This window comes from Orcinus orca, chromosome 2 (genome assembly GCF_937001465.1).
Source record: "Orcinus orca chromosome 2, mOrcOrc1.1, whole genome shotgun sequence".
In the NCBI taxonomy this organism is placed as follows: domain Eukaryota; kingdom Metazoa; phylum Chordata; class Mammalia; order Artiodactyla; family Delphinidae; genus Orcinus; species Orcinus orca.
The window spans coordinates 165122141-165139969 of NC_064560.1; the positions used below are offsets into that span (position 1 = coordinate 165122141).

At 46.2% G+C, this 17829-nt stretch overlaps 1 protein-coding gene across 2 annotated transcripts in view; it reads left to right on the forward strand.

Moving 5' to 3' along the window:
* FNTB (farnesyltransferase, CAAX box, beta) overlaps positions 1-16526 on the forward strand; it is an 84912-nt gene extending 68386 nt beyond the window's left edge. For both annotated transcript variants that reach the window (XM_033425508.2, XM_004262129.3), the window contains 4 exons: positions 2115-2247; positions 8358-8469; positions 9918-10032; positions 15038-16526. In XM_033425508.2, the coding sequence (XP_033281399.1) occupies positions 2115-2247; positions 8358-8469; positions 9918-10032; positions 15038-15169 (492 nt within the window). In that variant the 3' untranslated portion in view covers positions 15170-16526. The remainder of the gene's footprint in view (positions 1-2114; positions 2248-8357; positions 8470-9917; positions 10033-15037) is intronic.
* The last annotated feature ends 1303 nt before the right edge of the window (positions 16527-17829 follow it).

Sequence of the window (17829 nt, forward strand, 5' to 3'; positions counted from 1 at the left end):
TCTCCCCAAGTTCAGATGTCAGGTTCCCATCATAGGAACCATTGTGAGACCCATCTTGAGCTTCCAAGACAGTTTCTATTATATCTATAAGATGTGACCAGCAGCATTTTGTCCGCACCTTTAGGAAGCCTCCTATAGCATACTCTTCCTGAAGGTTCTTACAGCCTTGAAGGTTTATGCCAAAATGGCCAACTTTGTGCCCAGATTTCGAGTTTATCAGACATTTTGAAAACTGATCACCAACAAGGCGTGAAACATAAAAGCTCCATTTCCCAGGCAGAAACAAGGAATAAGTAGATGCCTCAGTTACAATAACAGCGTTCTGGATTTGAACCCTGTCTGTGCCACTTCACAGCCATATGACCTTGGGAAAATGGTCTAATCTCTTTTTAACTTCATTTTTTTTTCCTCTGTAAGGTAGAAGTAACAGTTCTTTGAAGGTCAAAGGAGAGAACAGGTATAAACAGCCTGGTACATAGTAGGTGCGACCTTCTTATCCAAACTACTCCCTCCCCTCTGTTTGCTCTGGGAGAACTAGGACCCATACTTGAAGGATTTTATGAATTCATATAGGCAAGGGAAACAGAATAAATTCATGGACTTAGGCACTGGAAAAAAATAATTAGTCTAGGTTAGAAACACTTCATCTGTGGCGTAAGTAAAAGTGAAGAATGGACTCCCTACTGTAGTGCCCGTTTTCCTGAGTAATGCTTTGCCTGCTTTCATTAAATGGCATCAATCCTAAAGCGCTGGTTCATTTAAGACTGACTGGGGATATGTTAGTGCCTGCACCTGCAGTGCAGTTTTTCTGTGTCTTTTTAAGAATTTTGGATTGTGACTCTCTGTGGGTGGGTGTTACTTTGAACAGGGATATAACCTAAAGTCTACAATTATTAATTAAAGGAGGGCTGGACTCCTTCTGAAGAGGGTCCTTAGTGACTCCTTTCAGGAACTCAGTCTAGTAAGAACGTAGGTACAGGGGAAATACCATACTCTGTACCTTTCAGTTTGGTGAGGCTGCCCCGTGAGTCGCTGGCAGGTGGCTGGAACTGCCTTGGGGGGCTGGGAGGGAAGTGGAGATATTATCTGCTCGGCCAGTTGGTTCTACTCATTCCTTGAGGCCAAACCCTTCACTATCTCCATATTCATAGTAGAGTGTGTTTAGAAAACTTGGAGATAAGCATGCATCTCGTGTGACCACTGAGTGACACCAAGAGCCATCGTACAGGTTCAAAGTAAACTCTTTTCTTCTGTCAGCCAGCCAGCTTCTCCTGGGATAGCAGAGAGGCTAGACCACACAGAGCCATCCTCATTCACCAGGGCTAACGGCTTCTGCCCCCAGTCCTGCGAGGGACAAGGGCCATGCTAAGAAATCTTGGATGAATTTCCTCAGGTGCCAAGTAAAAGGCAAGAGTAGTTTGAGATCAGCTGATGACTTGTAGCACAAAATTCCATTTATCTGCTTTTAATAAACTTCCCTGAGCAGGGAAGGTGAATAGAAATGAGCCACTGGTGGTCTGGCCTTAAACTTCCTAGTTACACCTTATTTATTAAGAGATGCTTGGGCTTCCCTGGTGGCGCAGTGGTTGAGAGTCCGCCTGCCGATGCAGGGGACACGGGTTCGTGCCCCGGTCCGGGAGGACCCCACGTGCCGCGGAGCGGCTGGACCCGTGAGCCATGGCCACTGACCCTGCGCGTCCAGAGCCTATGCTCCGCAACGGGAGAGACCACAACAGTTAGAGGCCCGTGTACCGCCAAAAAAAAAAAAAAAAAAAGAGATGCTTGCAGGTTTCCTTTCAGGCCAATTTGGCGCACTTGTTCTCTCAGCACCAGAACCCACTTGGAACCCGGGAAAAGGTGGTTAGTTGTCTGTTAGGCCCTGAGCAGAGATTCATGCTGGTTGCCTCAAGAGGGTTAGACTAGGTGTTGCACTGTAGTGTAGTCTGCGGCAGTGAGGGTGAGGAAGTCCGAGGCCAGAGCACCAGAACTCGGGTGCCAGGAAGCCAAGAGATGGGACCCCTCTCTCCCAGATTGGCCTCTGGGGATCTGGGCTCGCTGGATTTCGGGTCTCTTTTAACCTACAGCTGCCTCTCCCTTCTCTGTCTCACGCTCAGCAATGGGTGACAAGCCGGCAGATGCGGTTTGAAGGTGGATTTCAGGGCCGCTGCAACAAGCTGGTGGACGGCTGCTACTCCTTCTGGCAGGCGGGGCTCCTGCCTCTGCTCCACCGTGCACTGCACGCCCAAGGTGAGCCCAGGGGCTGTACGCAGGATTGGGTGACTCCCCTCAGCTGCTGACCGAGTCGGAGGCCAGGGCGCTCTGTTAGAGGGTTGGAACAGGCTGTCTGCCCCGGATTTTGAGGCGCCCAGTGTGGGCCTTCCCGCCTCAGGCTAGGATTCCGTCCCATTGCTTTAGGGGCCACTCCGCTTCACCCTGGCCGTGGCTAGGGGGAGGCAGGTGCCCGGCTCCACGGTGACCACCACCTCAACTCCATGTGAAGCTGCAGTTTCCGGTGCAGAACTCTCTGTGCGTCACGTCAGAACTGAAAACCCACACTATGCACGTGGTCACAGCAGTGACAGAAAGGCAGTTGCGTAAGCGGGCAGAGAACCAGAAACCCTGGAGCAAAGACCCACCATGCCTGGCTGGCTGCGTGGTTGCCGCCATTAGAAGTGTTGTATTTTAGATTCATTGAAGAATCCTGGATGCGGGTTTGTCCCCCCTGCCCCGCACCACTGGAGCGGAGAGACCTGGGTTCATCTCTATGGAGCCTCAGGTGGGAGTGCAGATCCAAGCAGTGAGATAGAGAGCAAACTTCTGGGAGCCTTCCCTTTACCTCTTGACATCTCAGGCCACTGGCTGCCTCCGGAATCATCTTTTTCATTTTATGTGAGAACAGGGTGTCTTGAGGAAACCAGCGGGAGAGGGGAGGTCTGGAGGCCCTGCTGGGCACAGATCTGGTCTTGGAATGAGATCCCTTGGCCCAGAGGGAAGCTTTTCTTTGGACTTAGTAGTTGGGTTATTCATTGCTCAAATGTAGAAGATGAGATTCTTTTCTACTGCCCCCATCCCCCACCCTGCCCCACACACGTGTTCTTCTTGTTTGGCTGTCTTTTTCTGAGCCCCTTTCTTTCATTTCTTAATTTCATTTAAGTTGTGGCCATTTTGGGTACCGAATTGAAGTCAGCAGAGCCTCTGTCCTGTCTCCCCATCGCTGTATCCTCCCCGTCGCGGTCTGTCCTGAGAATCCTTGGCCTGGAGCCCGTGGGCTTTCAGTTTCAGGGTGCTAAGATATGTCTCAGCTGAGATACGTCCCCTGACTCTGGAACCTGCACGGTCTCTGGCTGAACACTATAGTAGGGAAGTCAGAAGTCCCCCGAGAGTCCGGCGTTTCAAAACAGAAATAACTTGGGGTTTTAGTGATCTCTTTATTTGGAACTGGTGAGGTCAAGCCTCTGGGTCACACCGTCAGCCTCTCACAAACCTGTCCCTGGCAGGATTAAGATGCAGTCATTCTGCAGCTGCCAGGAAAATCTAGTGAGAGCGTAACAGGAGGGCTACCTGCCAAAGTGTTCAGGGGGCCCTGGTTCACATTTTGTTTATCATAGTGCAGGTTCTGGAGGACTAGTCACATTCAAAGCTCTGCCTGTGGGACAAGTTAGTTGCCTGTGAATCTTGGTGCTTCCAGCTTTTTTCACTGCCTGGAAGGAGGCCCATGTTAGGCCCAAAGCTCACGCCTCAGCTAACAGTGGGCCTGGACTAGGCAGGGCTCCGGAAGACGGGAGTGTTTTGAGTGGTGGGCAAAATGCTGACGTTGAGGGTCAAAAGGAGATGCGACGTAGAACGATATTCACAATGTACTGTGATCAAAGTTAGGTTTCAAAGCAGTATGTATGTAATTCCATTTTCAGTGAAGAGTTGACTCCAAAAAATTAATGGAAGGTATCTGGGTTGTGAAATGCCAGGTGACGTTTGTTTTCTTTCTTTTTCACTTCTATTTTCTAATTTTTCTACAATAATATATCTTTCTTACATAAAGGAAAACGACAAAAGTTATTTTACAAAAGAGAAATTCTATAGACAAAACTAGTAGCAAGGTGGGGAAAATATTTGGATAAATGATGAAGAGCTTAATTTCATTTGAGAAAGTCATACCAAGCAGTAGGAAACATGAACAACCCAACGGAAAAACAGGCAGAGGATTCTACTACACTGCTGCTTGTACTACAGCTGCTACAACTACTGAGACTTACCACGTGCTCACCGCAAGCCAGGGGCAGAACTGAGTATTACACATGTATTTTCTCATTTGATCCTCCAAACAGTCCTATGAAACAAATGCTATCCGGGAATTCCCTGGTGGCCTAGTAGTTAGGATTCCGGGGTTTCACTGCTGTGGCCCAGGTTCAATCCCTGGTTGGGGAACTGACATACCGCAAGCTGCATGGCCAAAAAAAAGAAAAAGTAAAAGAAACAGGTTCTATCATTATTCCCATTTTACAGGTGAGGAAACAAAGTACAGCATGGGTAAGTGACTTGCTTTATACCTGATTGCCACCTATCATGGTATCAGAGCCCTGCCATCTGTAGGTGGCCATTAATCAGACAAACAGGTGATAGTTAATGAAATGCAAATAAAAGCAGTGGGACCCTATTTGTTTTTACTGTCAGATTAGCAGAGATGAGAAAATTTGATACCCTATGTTGGGGAAAGTGTGGGAAAACAGGCACTTTTCACTGTTAGAGGGGTGTAAATAGGTGCGTCATTTTTTGGAGGGTAGTTTGGAGACATCAGTTTAAATTACTTAAACCCAGTGAGGACACTGGCAGGAATTTATCTGCACAGACATTGCAAAGGATGTGTGTTGAAGTGGAGTTTTAATAGCAAACAACCCAACTGCCCACCAAAAGGCTAACAGTTAAATAAATTATGATCTCTTCATACAGTAGCTGCATTGCAATGGGCTCACATGGAAAGCTCTCCAGGACACAACGGAAAGTGTCAAAGGCCAGGCCAGGCCGAGAACAGTCTGTCTGTGTGCACACAGGCTGGCATCCACCCAGCTTTCCTGGAAGTATACACAACTCCCCTTTAACAACGGGTACCTTTGGGAGAGGGGTAGGAGATGGGGGGAGAGAAATGTACTTTTCCTATTGTACTGTAGGCTGCTTTTTTCTTTTCTTTTTTTACCATGTGTGTTACTACTTTTAGTAAGTGAACAAATACATTTTTAAAAGGTGATGATGATGATCATACTGATAACTAAAAAGATGACATGGGACCGGCACACTGTAGCACATGAACCCAGGCCAATCCCTATCTCTTGCGTAGTCCATGCGGTGGCTGCCTTACGTATAGAAGACAGTATTTGAGTACAAGAACAAATTGCTATTAATATCTTTAAAATATCAAATGCTGACTAAATTAGTGAGTCAGTTTGTTTTTGTGGAGCAGTAGGATAGCAGCAGGCCTGTGAGTTTCTGTTTGGATTGATAGTTACTAGTTGCTGCCATGTTCTTTGGGATGTACCCCAGGCTTTATTTGTCCACCTGTGAAATTGAGCTACATGTGCTGTACCTGTCAGTTACTGTTTGAAAAACTTTTGATTTCTCAGATAAAAGGAACCTTTGAAATGCAAAATGACATTATAATGGGGATCTGTATTTTAAGGGAGAGATGTAAAGGATTTAAAAGGCCGACTCCAGTGCACAGTTATCAGCCTGTAATCATATCTCCCTTCATCTCACCGTAATTATGTGTGTTGATGTGCAAATTCAAGATCTCAGGAAGTTCCTTGTCGAGTTTATGAACTTTGAGCCTTTAGACTTCAATAATATAGGGGGTAACTGAAACACTCTGTAATCTTTTAATAATAAACATAGCATTTTCTTTTCAGATTCCAGTTCTAGCGATAGGTTATCATTTACCTTAAGGTAACCGTCTTTTATTTCTTATAGGATATGAAGTAAAGGTATATTTTGTACAGATGTTTAATGCAGTTACCCTAAAGTTTAGTAAATATGCTTTTAAAAATAACAGCTTTGTTGAGATGTAATTCACATACTGAACAATTTACCCATTTAAAGTGTACAGTTCAGTAGTTTTTAGTGTATTCAGAGTTGTGCAACCATCACTATAATCAATTTTAGAGTTTTCATCACCGCCCGCCCAAATCCCTGTACCCACTAAATGTGCTTCTTAAAAGAAGAAATCACAAAGGAGAAAATCAACACTGTGATTACAGCATATGTGTAAACTATATTTATGCAATTAAAAAAAACCCCATATAACCAAAAAAGTAGAGCCAAAAGGGAGAAATAGGTATACCATACGATACAGATAAAGAGTAAATACAGTAAAAAGCTAGATTAATAAAATTGACTCTTGGATCTCAGAAGACAAAAGGACAGACACTCTCAAAAGGAAATAGAACTAGTAAGCAAAAGTTATGGGAACAGTTCACCCTAATTAGTAACTAGAGGCATGCACGGCAAAACAAATGATCAGGTACTGTTTCTTTTTAACATTTTAATTGCTGAGAACTTTTTTTTCAAAGTAACCAGTGCTAGAAGTAGTACAGGAAAATCTTAAATTTTGCTGGCAGCTATATAAAGTCTTAAAGCAGTTTATCAGTATCTATTAAAAGCCTTAAAAATGTTTATTCCCTTTAACTGAATCATTCCACTCCTGTGAATCTACTTGAAGAAAATAATCCTAGACATAGAGAAGATTCACAAAGATGTTTATTGCGGCATTTTTTATGATTGCAAGGAACTGGAAACAACCCTGGAAACAAGATAGAGTGAAGTCCCATCATATATGTATGTATCTCCTACAGAGTCCACTGTGCTCACAGGTGGAGAAAGAACAAAGAGGAAAGTAATTAAAATAGTGTGAGCACTTCCTTCAGTAAGCCTGTGTGCCAGGCTGAGCATGAGAGGGGGGACCTGAAAGTGCTCCTCCTTCCTTGGGCTCAGTTCCCATGTGCCTCTTCGAGTGTGAGCATCTCAGGGGCAGGGCGGGACTCGGGTGTTGAAGATGAGTGGCTTTTGCATGTGGCCCCCAAACATCAGCTGACCGGGCACCTCATCCAGTGCCCAACCCAGGAGACGGCGATCGCTTTCCAGCTGCACCCATCTCTCCTCCCATCTCTCATTTAAGAAATTAAAAATGATTATTTTCTGTAGTATTCTATGTATATAAATATTCCAAAATTAACTATTTTGCCTACATATTCTCTTTATATACCACATTTACTATAAACTTTGATGAATTTTTACCACAGAAGATTCTCTGCTCATATATATGAGAGTTTGGATCCAGAGCCTGTATTGATGCCATTACCTTATGTGTCCACTTAATGAAATGCTGTAGGGCTCTTTAGAATGACGGTTATGAAGATTATGTAGCAGAACAGAAAAATGTATGCCTGTAGAGTTAAATGAAAAACGTAAGATACAAAATGATCATACCTGTATAGAAAAATGCATAGAAACACAAGAAGACTGGAAGAAAAATTAGCTTTCGGTTGTCATTTACAGATTGTTTGCTACCTTTGTAGCCCAGGTATCAAAGTATAAAATTAACCAGAGACTTAATGCACATTCTATGTGTGTATTCCCACATAAATGTTTCTGTGCACATCTATCTATTGATTATTTGTCCCTCCTCCACCCTTGATAACCGAGTGGTCCGCAGGAGTCTGACTGCTGATTAAAGTACTGCTGATTGACAGTACTTTAATATTATCACCAGAATTGTCCATTTCTGCTTGGGCTATCATATTATATGATGCAGGAGGGTGGTTATTAGAATGCTTCTTAGGGAAATTCTCTAAGTCCCTTTAGAGATAGACTGAATCCAGGCTAAGACAAGTATCAGTAGAAGAAACAGACATTATCACCCCATTAGAGTTCTCTTGGCTAACTAGAGTCTGGGTAACAAGTTTCAGAGATGCACTGGAGGAAATGTCTTAAGGAGCCCAGGGAAAGGAATTGTGAACCAAGTCAGGAGCAGTAGCAGAGGGCAGTCTGGTAAGCTGAGCTAAACAGTTTGTCTGTGCCTGCAAGGGATGTGGTTTAGGGTGGTCATCCAGGGTAAGGGGACACTTCAAGTAAAGCCAAGTGCCGCTCTGACCTGCTGCTCTTTGACTCTTCAAGGTTCAGGAGAAGGGACGTGTCTCGGGACTTGGGTGAAGAAATCGAGTGTCCCAAGAATGTAGTTTTCAAGATTAGTCCAAGGAGACTAGAGGGAAACCCTGACAGTTCCTAATGGATCCTAAAGTACAAAGAAGTCATTGATCCTTTGCTGGACTTCTCCTAGGCTCCAGCCCACACTGATCCTTTGTCTTCTCTAGGTGACCCTGCCCTCAGCATGAGCCGCTGGATGTTTCATCAGCAGGCCCTGCAGGAGTACATTCTTATGTGCTGCCAGTGCCCCACCGGGGGGCTTCTGGATAAACCTGGCAAGTGAGTGCCTTGCCTCTGGGGAGGGAGGGACGGGGCGGGGAGAGAGGGCTGAGCACCTCAGGCCTACTCAGAGCCAGACGGGGTGGGCCTTTCCTTGTTGCTGCTTAGTGCACGTGTGGCATGGGAGGAAGCAGCCCAGCTGGGAGCACCCCCATCCAGTGCCATCCATCCATCCTGGCCCCTCCAGTGCTCTCCTTTTTACCCAGCTTACTTGCACCCCCTTGCCAGTTAGGTAAACAGATTGCTGTGTTGGTAGCTTTTCTTTCCTCTTTTTTATTTTTATTTATTTTTTTATAAATTTATTTATTTTATTTATTTATCTTTGGCTGCGTTGGGTCTTCGTTGCTGCGTGCAGGCTTTCTCTAGTTGTGGAGAGGGTGGCTTCCTTGTGGTGTGGTGGCTTCTCTTGTTGCGGAGCACGGGTTCTAGGTGCATGGGCTTCAGTAGTTGTGGCTCGCGGGCTCTAGAGTACAGGCTCAGTAGTTGTGGCTCACGGGCTCAGTAGCTGTGGCTCACGGGCTCTAGAGCACAGGCTCAGTAGTTGTGGCACACAGGCTCAGTAGTTGTGGCTCGTGGGCTCTAGAGCACAGGCTCAGTAGTTGTGTCACACAGGCTCAGTAGTTGTGGCTCGTGGGCTCTAGAGCACAGGCTCAGTACTTGTGGCATGCAGGCTCAGTAGTTGTGACTCGCAGGCTCTAGAGCACAGGCTCAGTAGTTGTGGCTCGTGGGCTCTAGAGCACAGGCTCAGTAGATGTGGCGCACAGGCTTAGTTGCTCCGCGGCATATAGGATCTTCCTGGACCAGGGCTCAAACCCATGTCCCCTGCACTGGCAGGCAGATTCTTAACCACTGCGCCACCAGGGAAGCCCCTCCTCTTATTTAACCAAACTGATTTAAATAGAAGAGGATACAGGATTTTAAAACTCCTGAGTGTCATAAACAGAGATTATAATCAAGGCGACTATTACCGAGTAGATTCAATACCTTTAGGTGCCAAAAGGGAAACCAGTCAAGTCCTGTTGCCTTTGCTGCTCACTCCCCACTCCCCCAGCACACACACACCCTGCTACCTCTGCATCCTGGTCCAGCTGAAGGCCAGTCCCCAGCAATTTATCAGGAAGAATTTGGCCCATTCCTAGAAATTTTGTTGTGGGATTTTTTTTTTTTAAACTATATTAATTTAGCCAGCACTACCCTGGAGAGCCCTTTCCGGAAGACAGCTGACAGGACTGACTGTAAGGTTACAGTTCCTGCTATCAAGCAGGGCGGAAGGATGGGGCTCTGAAAAATGCTGCTGGGGGAAGCCAGGCTTCGAGTTTCGTGGAGGGTGGGATGGGATGCGTGAGTGCTCCCCGGGCCTCTTCGTCTGTGCGGTGGCCTTGTCAGAGGCTGTGCTGGGGCCGGTGGGGAGCAGAGGACACCTGCTAAGAGTCGCCCCGTCCTTCCAGGTCCCGGGACTTCTACCACACCTGCTACTGCCTGAGCGGCCTGTCCATAGCCCAGCACTTCGGCAGTGGAGCCATGTTGCACGATGTGGTCCTGGGTGTGCCTGAAAATGCCCTGGTAAGGTGGGATGGGGGGCTTACCACTGCTTCTCCACGGGGCCCCCAGGATGGGGCTGGCAGGAGAGCAGAGCACCCGCTCTTGGCCTGCCGAACCGGCTGCACGAGGACATGGACAGGCTGGTGAACTCACCGTCCCCACCCTCTGTCTGCAGCTCGTTCTCCGTTCATGAGCATCTGGCTGGCAAGCTCGAGGTTCCAGGCGAGGGTCCAAACTGTGACAGAGGGTTTGTGCCTTTGTCCCACAGCCTAGGACCCAGACCACTTGTCATTAGTTCCCATCTCCCAGGAAGCTGGCTCAGAGGTAGTGAGTTTCTGCATCTGTAGCCAGCAGCCCTCCCCATGTGGCTGACTGTCTTCTGGAGCTCTCAGCTTGCGGCCATCCCTCCGGAGAAGCCCTCTCAGACCACCTTCTGTAAATGAGATGACCCAAAACACTCTGCCAGGGCCTGGTTTGTGCCCTTCATAGCACCAGCACGATTTGTCATGTGTGTGTTTAACTGGGTTTTATCTGCTTCCCTCAAAAACTGTCAGCCCCGTGCGGGCGAGCTATTCACCACTGCATCCAGTCCCGGGCCAGCCTGGCTGCAGGAGATGCTTGTGAGCCTAGTCACGATCCTGAGACTCAACTCCGGCTGAGATTGTCTGCGGCTGTCAGATGATGGGGCCTGAGCAGATTGTCATGAAATATTCCAAGAGAAGAAACACAAATGGCCAGTAGGTGGATGAAAAGATGCTCAGCCTCACTAGTAATTGAGAAAATCCAAGTAACAACCCTTCAGCTGTTTCAAGTATTTGCCTCCTATGCAACCCTCTTCCGTTCTTTTCCCTCCCTCCTTCCTCAGCGTAACCCCATCCTAGATTTGACATTCATCATGCCTGCAAATATGCTTGTGCTATTACTACATAGGTATGTATCCACGAACTCTATAGAGAGTTGTTTTGTATGTTTTCAAATGTTTTTTTGTTTGTTCGTTTTTTGCGGTACGCGGGCCTCTCACTGTTGTGGCCTCTCCCGTTGCGGAGCACAGGCTCCGGACGCGCAGGCTCAGCGGCCATGGCTCACGGGCCCAGCCGCTCCGCGGCATGTGGGATCTTCCTGGACCGAGGCACGAACCCGTGTCCCCTGCATCGGCAGGCACTTTCAACCACTGCGCCACCAGGGAAGCCCTCAAATGTTTTATAACAGTATCTACCCCACCATTTATTCTGCATCACATTCTCACCGACCATTACCCTTTTGAGGCTTAGTCGTCTTCATATGTGTTGCTCTAGTTTATTCATCTTAACTGCTGTACGGTATCCCCTTGTCTAAGTGTCATCTTTACTCCTGTACGGTATCCCCTTGTCTAAGTGTCATCTTCACTCCTGTATGGCATCCCCTTGTCTAAGTGTCATCTTCACTCCTGTACGGCATCCCCTTGTCTAAGTGTCATCTTCACTCCTGTACGGTATCCCCTTGTCTAAGTGTCATCTTCACTCCTGTACGGCATCCCCTTGTCTAAGTGTCATCTTCACTCCTGTACGGCATCCCCTTGTCTAAGTGTCATCTTCACTCCTGTACGGTATTCCCTTGCCTAAGTGTCATCTTCACTCCTGTACGGTATTCCCTTGCCTAAATGTACCCCAGTTTAATTTTCTAGTCTCCTGTTGGTTAACACTGAGATGGTTTCAGATTGTGCTATTACACAAGGTGTTGCAGTGAACATTCTCGAGTTACAGTTTCTGAGAGAGATACACCTTCATCCTCACCAGATGGCCCTGAACCTCGCCCCTATGTGCTTGGGTTATTTAACGCTCACATGGCACGAAGATGAGTTGCTCCATAGTCAGACTTTTCCTTTTTGCCAACTTGGCAGATGTGAACTGGTGTCTCAGTTTTGTTCTGCATTTCCCTGATTACTGGTGAGGCTGAGCATCTTTTCAAACGTTTGTTGGCCATTTGTGTTATGTCTTCTGTGAATTGTCAGCCAGCTCCTATCCTTCGCTCATTTTCGTATTGATTTGTAATTTTGTTTGCTCTTTTCTTGTGTAGTAGGAGTTCTTTGTGTGTTCTTGATACTAATCCTTCGTCAGTGGTGTGTGTGTGGTGAATCTCTTCCAGTTTGTGACTTGTCTTTTCACTTTGTTTTTAGGGTTTTTGTTGAATAGAAGATTTTAATTCTAAAGTGAATAATTTTATTTGCCTTTTCAGTTTTTGAGGGTTTTTTTTTGGGGGGGTGCGTTACTTAAATCTTTTCCTACCCTTAAGAAATCTTTTCCTACCCTGAGGTCATAAATATATTTTCTTCTAAACAATTTAAAGTTTTGCTTATCCCATGTAATTTTTTAATTCTCTTGGAATTGATTTCCGTCTCTAGTGAAGGTGGGATATAATTTTATCTTTTTCCCATTTTGGTTAACCAATTGACCAGCACCATTTATTGAAGTTTACAGCCTTTCCTATTGATGTGTATCACATGTGTCACATACTCAAGTTTTTGTATATGAGGTGACTGTTTCTGGACACACTGTTCCATTGGTCTGTTATCTTTGCTGTCTTAAGCAAAGCTTAAATGCAGGTAAGCAGGTCTCACCTACCCACCTCATTCTTTTTCTTCAAAACTGCTTTGGCTATTCTTTGCCTTCTGCATTTTAGGATTTCCTGTGCATTTTAGGATCAGCTTATCAAGTAACACACACAAAAAAAACTACTGGAATTTTTATTAGAATTACATTGAATGTAAGATTAATGGGAGGGAACTGACTTTAATATTCAGGCTTCCCATTTATAAACACAATTCTTCAGATTTTTTACATTTCTTTTAATGGTCTTTTATCATTTTCTCCATAAAGGACTAGTACATCTTCTGTCAGACTTACATCTAAGAAATTTATAGTTTTTGTGTCTATTGTGACTGGAATATTTTTTTCCATTTTATTTTGTAATTTGTTGTTACTAATGTATAGAAATGCTATTGATAATTATAGTTTAATTTTGCACCCAGCAGCCTTGCTGAATTCTTTTTTTTTTTTGGCTGCTCCGCATAGCTTGCGGGATCTTAGTTCCCTGACCAGGGATTGAACCCGGCCCCCTGCGGTGGAAGTGTGGAGTCCTAACCACTGGACCGCCAGGGAATTCCCTCTGAATTCTCTTGATAGTTGTAACAGTCTGTCTATAGAATCTCTTGGATTTCTTATTTAGAATGTAATGTCATCTTCAAGTAAGGAGTTTTGCGTTTTCCTTCCTGATTCTTAAGAATTTTCTTTCCTTTTTTTCTTTTTTTTTTGCGGTATGTATCCACGAACTATATAGAGAGTTGTTTTGTATGTTTTCAATTTTTTTTGTTTGTTTGTTTTTGCGGTACGCGGGCCTCTCACTGTTGTGGCCTCTCCCGTTGCGGAGCACAGGCTCCAGACGCGCAGGCTCAGCGGCCATGGCTCACGGGCCCAGCCGCTCCGTGGCACGTGGGATCTTCCCGGACCGGGCACGAACCCGCATCCCCTGCATCGGCAGGCAGACTCTCAACCACTGCGCCACCAGGGAAGCCCAAGAATGTTCTTTCTTTTCTTGCCTTGTAATGTTGGCTAAAACCCCCATGGAGTGTTGACTGGAGGTGGTAATAGAAAGTGTTCTGATTGTAATGGAAGGTTTCTATAATTCCATCATTAAGGAGGATGCTTACTGTGAGGTTTTGGCAAACATTTCATATCAGGTTAAGGATGTTCCCCTCTGTTCCTGGTCTACTGGGTTGTTTTTTTGTTTTATTTCAGTCATAATCTAGTGTTAAATTTTATTGAATGCTTTTTCCTCATCTGGCTTTTCTCCTTTAATCTGATGTTGTGTTTCGTTAATACATATTCTGATGTGACCTTGATGTTACGGGATAAGCCCTGCTTGGTGATAACAGAGTGTGGGGGGTGTATGTGCTGTTCTAACACCTGCTGGATTCACTCTGCTGGTATTTTTGGCTCGTATTTTTATTTAGGATTTTTTGCATGTGTGTTCATGAGAAAGACTGATCGAAAATTTTGTTTTATTGTATTCTTTTCCAGTTTGTGTTTCAGGATAATATAACCTCATAAAATTAGACAGGTGTCTTCCTACTCTACTTTTTCTTTGGAAAAGTTTGTATAAGTTAGAGATTATCTTGTGAGCTAACACTTGCTTGAGAAACCATGTAGGCCTGGTATTTTTTGGGGGGAATGGTGGTAGCAGAAAAAACAATTGTTATTGATTTAACTTATTCATATAGGTTTTAAAGAATTTCTTCTTGAGCAATTTTGAAAATTCGTATTGTTCTATAAAACTATTCAGTTTATCTGAATTTTTATGTTTTCGCATGAAGTTGCTCATAGTATTTTCTTAAAATTTTTTAAATCTCTTGCAATTATGTCCCCTTCTTCATTGTCCTAGGGTGGAAGAGTCCTGAATACTGGCCTAGGATTGTGCCCTGTCTGAGACCAAAGTTTATTTTGGGTTTCTGTGGTGCAGTGGGATAATATAAAATAATTTATATATGGCCTGACACCTTTACTTAAGTGTAACAGGGTTGTGGTCCATTTTCTTGATTATAAATATAGATGCATGTTCATTGTTTTAATAATTGGAATATATATAAAAGTATAAATAAGAAAATTTAAAACAGTCATGTCATGGTTCCTGTTTTGGCATATGTCCATTTTTTGCCTATTTATATAACTCACATCTATCAACACTTTAAAAAGTAAGTTTGGAATAATATCACGCATACTGTTTTCCTCACCTTAATATAAGTATTTGCCAATATCGTAAAATATTTGAAAGCATGTTTTTTAATGGCTCTATAATGTTCCTTTGTGTCCCACATACTGTAACATGTTTTTACCAATACCCTGTTGTTGAACATTAGGGCCTTGTGAGATCCTAGTGCATCTCTGATGATTCCTTATGTTACATTTTTACAAGTGCATTTAATGGGCAGAGGCTGTGCACATTTCCAGGGACCACTGGGGTGATTAATTGGCATCTGTTCTTCTCTTTGCAGCAGCCCACTCACCCTGTGTACAATATTGGACCAGATAAGGTGATCCAGGCCACCATGCACTTTCTGCAAAAGCCAGTTCCAGGCTTCGAGGAGCATCAGGATGAGGCAACAGCAGAGCCTGCCACTGACTAGAAGACATGGTGTCCCGCAGCTCTGTGTTCACCCACCTCCCCAGTCAGACCAAGGTTTATACGTTTCGATACATACTGCATTCTGTGCTGCACAAGCCTTGGCCGCTGTGAAGCTTGGTTCTCTGTCCTTTCTTGTTAAACAAAACAAAACTGATGGCTCTGTGTTTAGAGAACACAGTGGTGTGGTTTTTAAAAAATTCTTTCCACTCCTGTCCAACCAAAAATCTTCAGCCACGCGGCATCTGAACCCGCCCTGGCCTGGCCAGGGTTGGTTGGAGAACATGCAGCTCTCCAGTGCGACCGTCGCATCGAAGTGAATGATGTTTATGAGTGTTACGGCATCTGGAGTTGCTGCTGCGATTCCTCTTTGTGCCACCGTTAAGTCACCGGGAAGGTGGCCTCCGTGGGTGGAAATAAGTCTGCTCCATGCCTAGGCAGGGGCTTTGGGTCCCACCAAAATGAATTCTCCAGGAAAAGACATGGTGGTACTTCACTCAGAGGTGCCCGAGGCGCTCACCTCCCAGCCTGGTTACTTGCAAGGGGAAGGAGCTGGGGTGGGAGGAGAAAGGTCTCGGGAGGTGTGAGTCCCTCCCTGGCCACACTGGGCACTGACCACACATCTCCAAGGCCGGGTTGGGCAGGTGCATGGGCAGGATTTGCTTTAGCCCCACTTGTGGTGACTTAGACCCGGAAAGCCAATTATGAGTGGAAAATGAACCTCTAGTTCAACTCTGTGCCAGAGGAAGCAGCCCCAGAGCCCCCCCCCCCCCAGGTGCCCTGAAAAGGCCCTCTGAGGACCGCAAGGCAGCACCTTCAGCCTGTGGCCAGTCTGTTTCCATCTGTCTTCCACCGACTCCCAGCCCACCCTCCTCAAAGACGGTGTTGTCTTTTCTCACCCCAATTATTAACACTACTAAGAAGGACTTTCACCTTAATTTCTGACTCAGGATTTATTCACATCCTGCCCACTCCAGGCTCAGAGAAATAAAGCCAAGCACTAGATAAGCTGGGTGCTGCTGAGGCAGTAGCCGCGTAAACCTGGCCGGGGCAGGGCTGAGCGCTGCCTGCTGTGTTCAGCCTGGCAGGGCCTCTGCTGCCCTCACAGAAGAACCCTTTCTCAGTCAGTGGGGTCTTGAGGAGTTGGCTCACTTGTCCCCTGCTACGGTCACAGCAAGCTCCAAGTCGCCGGTCTGGCCTTTCCATAAGCAGCCATGGGCTGTGGGCAGATGGGGGCCTGGAGATGCAGCATAAGGCTCTTCTCAAAAACTCTGGCCATCTGCTGCCTCTAATTCCCTAGTGCTTTGGTGTATTGGGCTATGTATTACCTCCTTGAAATAGTAAAAGAATAACCTTTTCTATGATGTCTCTCATTTGTGACTGGTACCAAGAAAATTCCTTCCGAGTGCCCAGCGTTCGGAGTTCTGCAGCTTGCTCGTGGGTCGCCAGTCTCCTCCTGTGTGCGACTGCAGGCCGGGCGAGTCGGTAGTTACGAAGAGGTCTGACTTACCTTCCTCCCTCACATCCCTTTCTCCAGTCGAGGACAAGGAGGGGAAAAGCGCGCTGGAGCACTTCCGTTTGTCTCAGCACTCCACACACGGTTTCAGGGTCTGGGAGTCTGTCTCCTCCACCTGGCTACGAGCAGGGACTGCGCTCCAGAGCCCTCACGCAGGCACTCAGCAGCAGGTGGGGTGGGTGACGTCCTGGCCGGGGCAGGGTGGCTGTCACAGGGACGGGTTGGAATCCTGTGTCACCCTGCGTTCCTCGTCTGGGCAGAGACCCTCTCCCAGGGAGAAGCCAAGAAGGCGGGTGCTCTGTGGCCTGCCCCTCCTTGACAGGAGAGGAGAGGGTACCCTCAGAGGTGGAGCATGAGCCAGAGCCACGTCCTGGAATGCAATTCCTGCCCCCATGCTGTTTTTTGCTGGGATAACAAAAGTTCAGGCGACAAAGCAACATATTGAAATGCACCCTTCCCATCGCTACAACAAAAAGCCAGACCCTCTACCACCACTAGCCGCAAGGTATTACGAGATTAATTGCAGTGATAATTGGTGTGGTTAAGAGACAGAAGGGATTGCTTCAGTCTGAACTGGCTTTATACCAAGGAGGGAGGATTTGAGGTGGGCCCAAAGGGTAGGGGAGTTCACACTGGCATATCCATGAGGCTTCTCTCTGCTCCCATTCGGGTCTGGAGGTTTCCCAACTTACAGAGCATTCAAAGTGGGTCCTGCCGGTAGATTCTCAGATTATCATGTGGATCCTTAAGTCGGAGGCACTTACATAGCATTCAAGGTAGGTTGCCCCAAATAAATATTCCCCCTATCAATAAAGAAATATAAGCCGGCTACAGATCTCTATATCCAGATGGGCCCCAACGTCCCCCTTGGAACGATCTTGGACCCACCTTGAATGCTGTGTAAGTTGGGAAGCCTTCCAGACCCTACGGTGAGCAGAAGGGGGACCTCGTGGATAAGCCAGCGTGGACTTGCCTGAGATAACAATACCAGTCAATAGTATTCCTAAACTGCCCTCTGTTCGTGGTGTCGTTTCTGAGTCAGAAGCCACTAGTTAGATTCTGGCCACTGTGTTGTGACAATGCAGGAGTGTCTTTGAGGAAGCCACTTCTCAGGAAGACCTCACACAAAAGCAGAGGCCGTAATATTA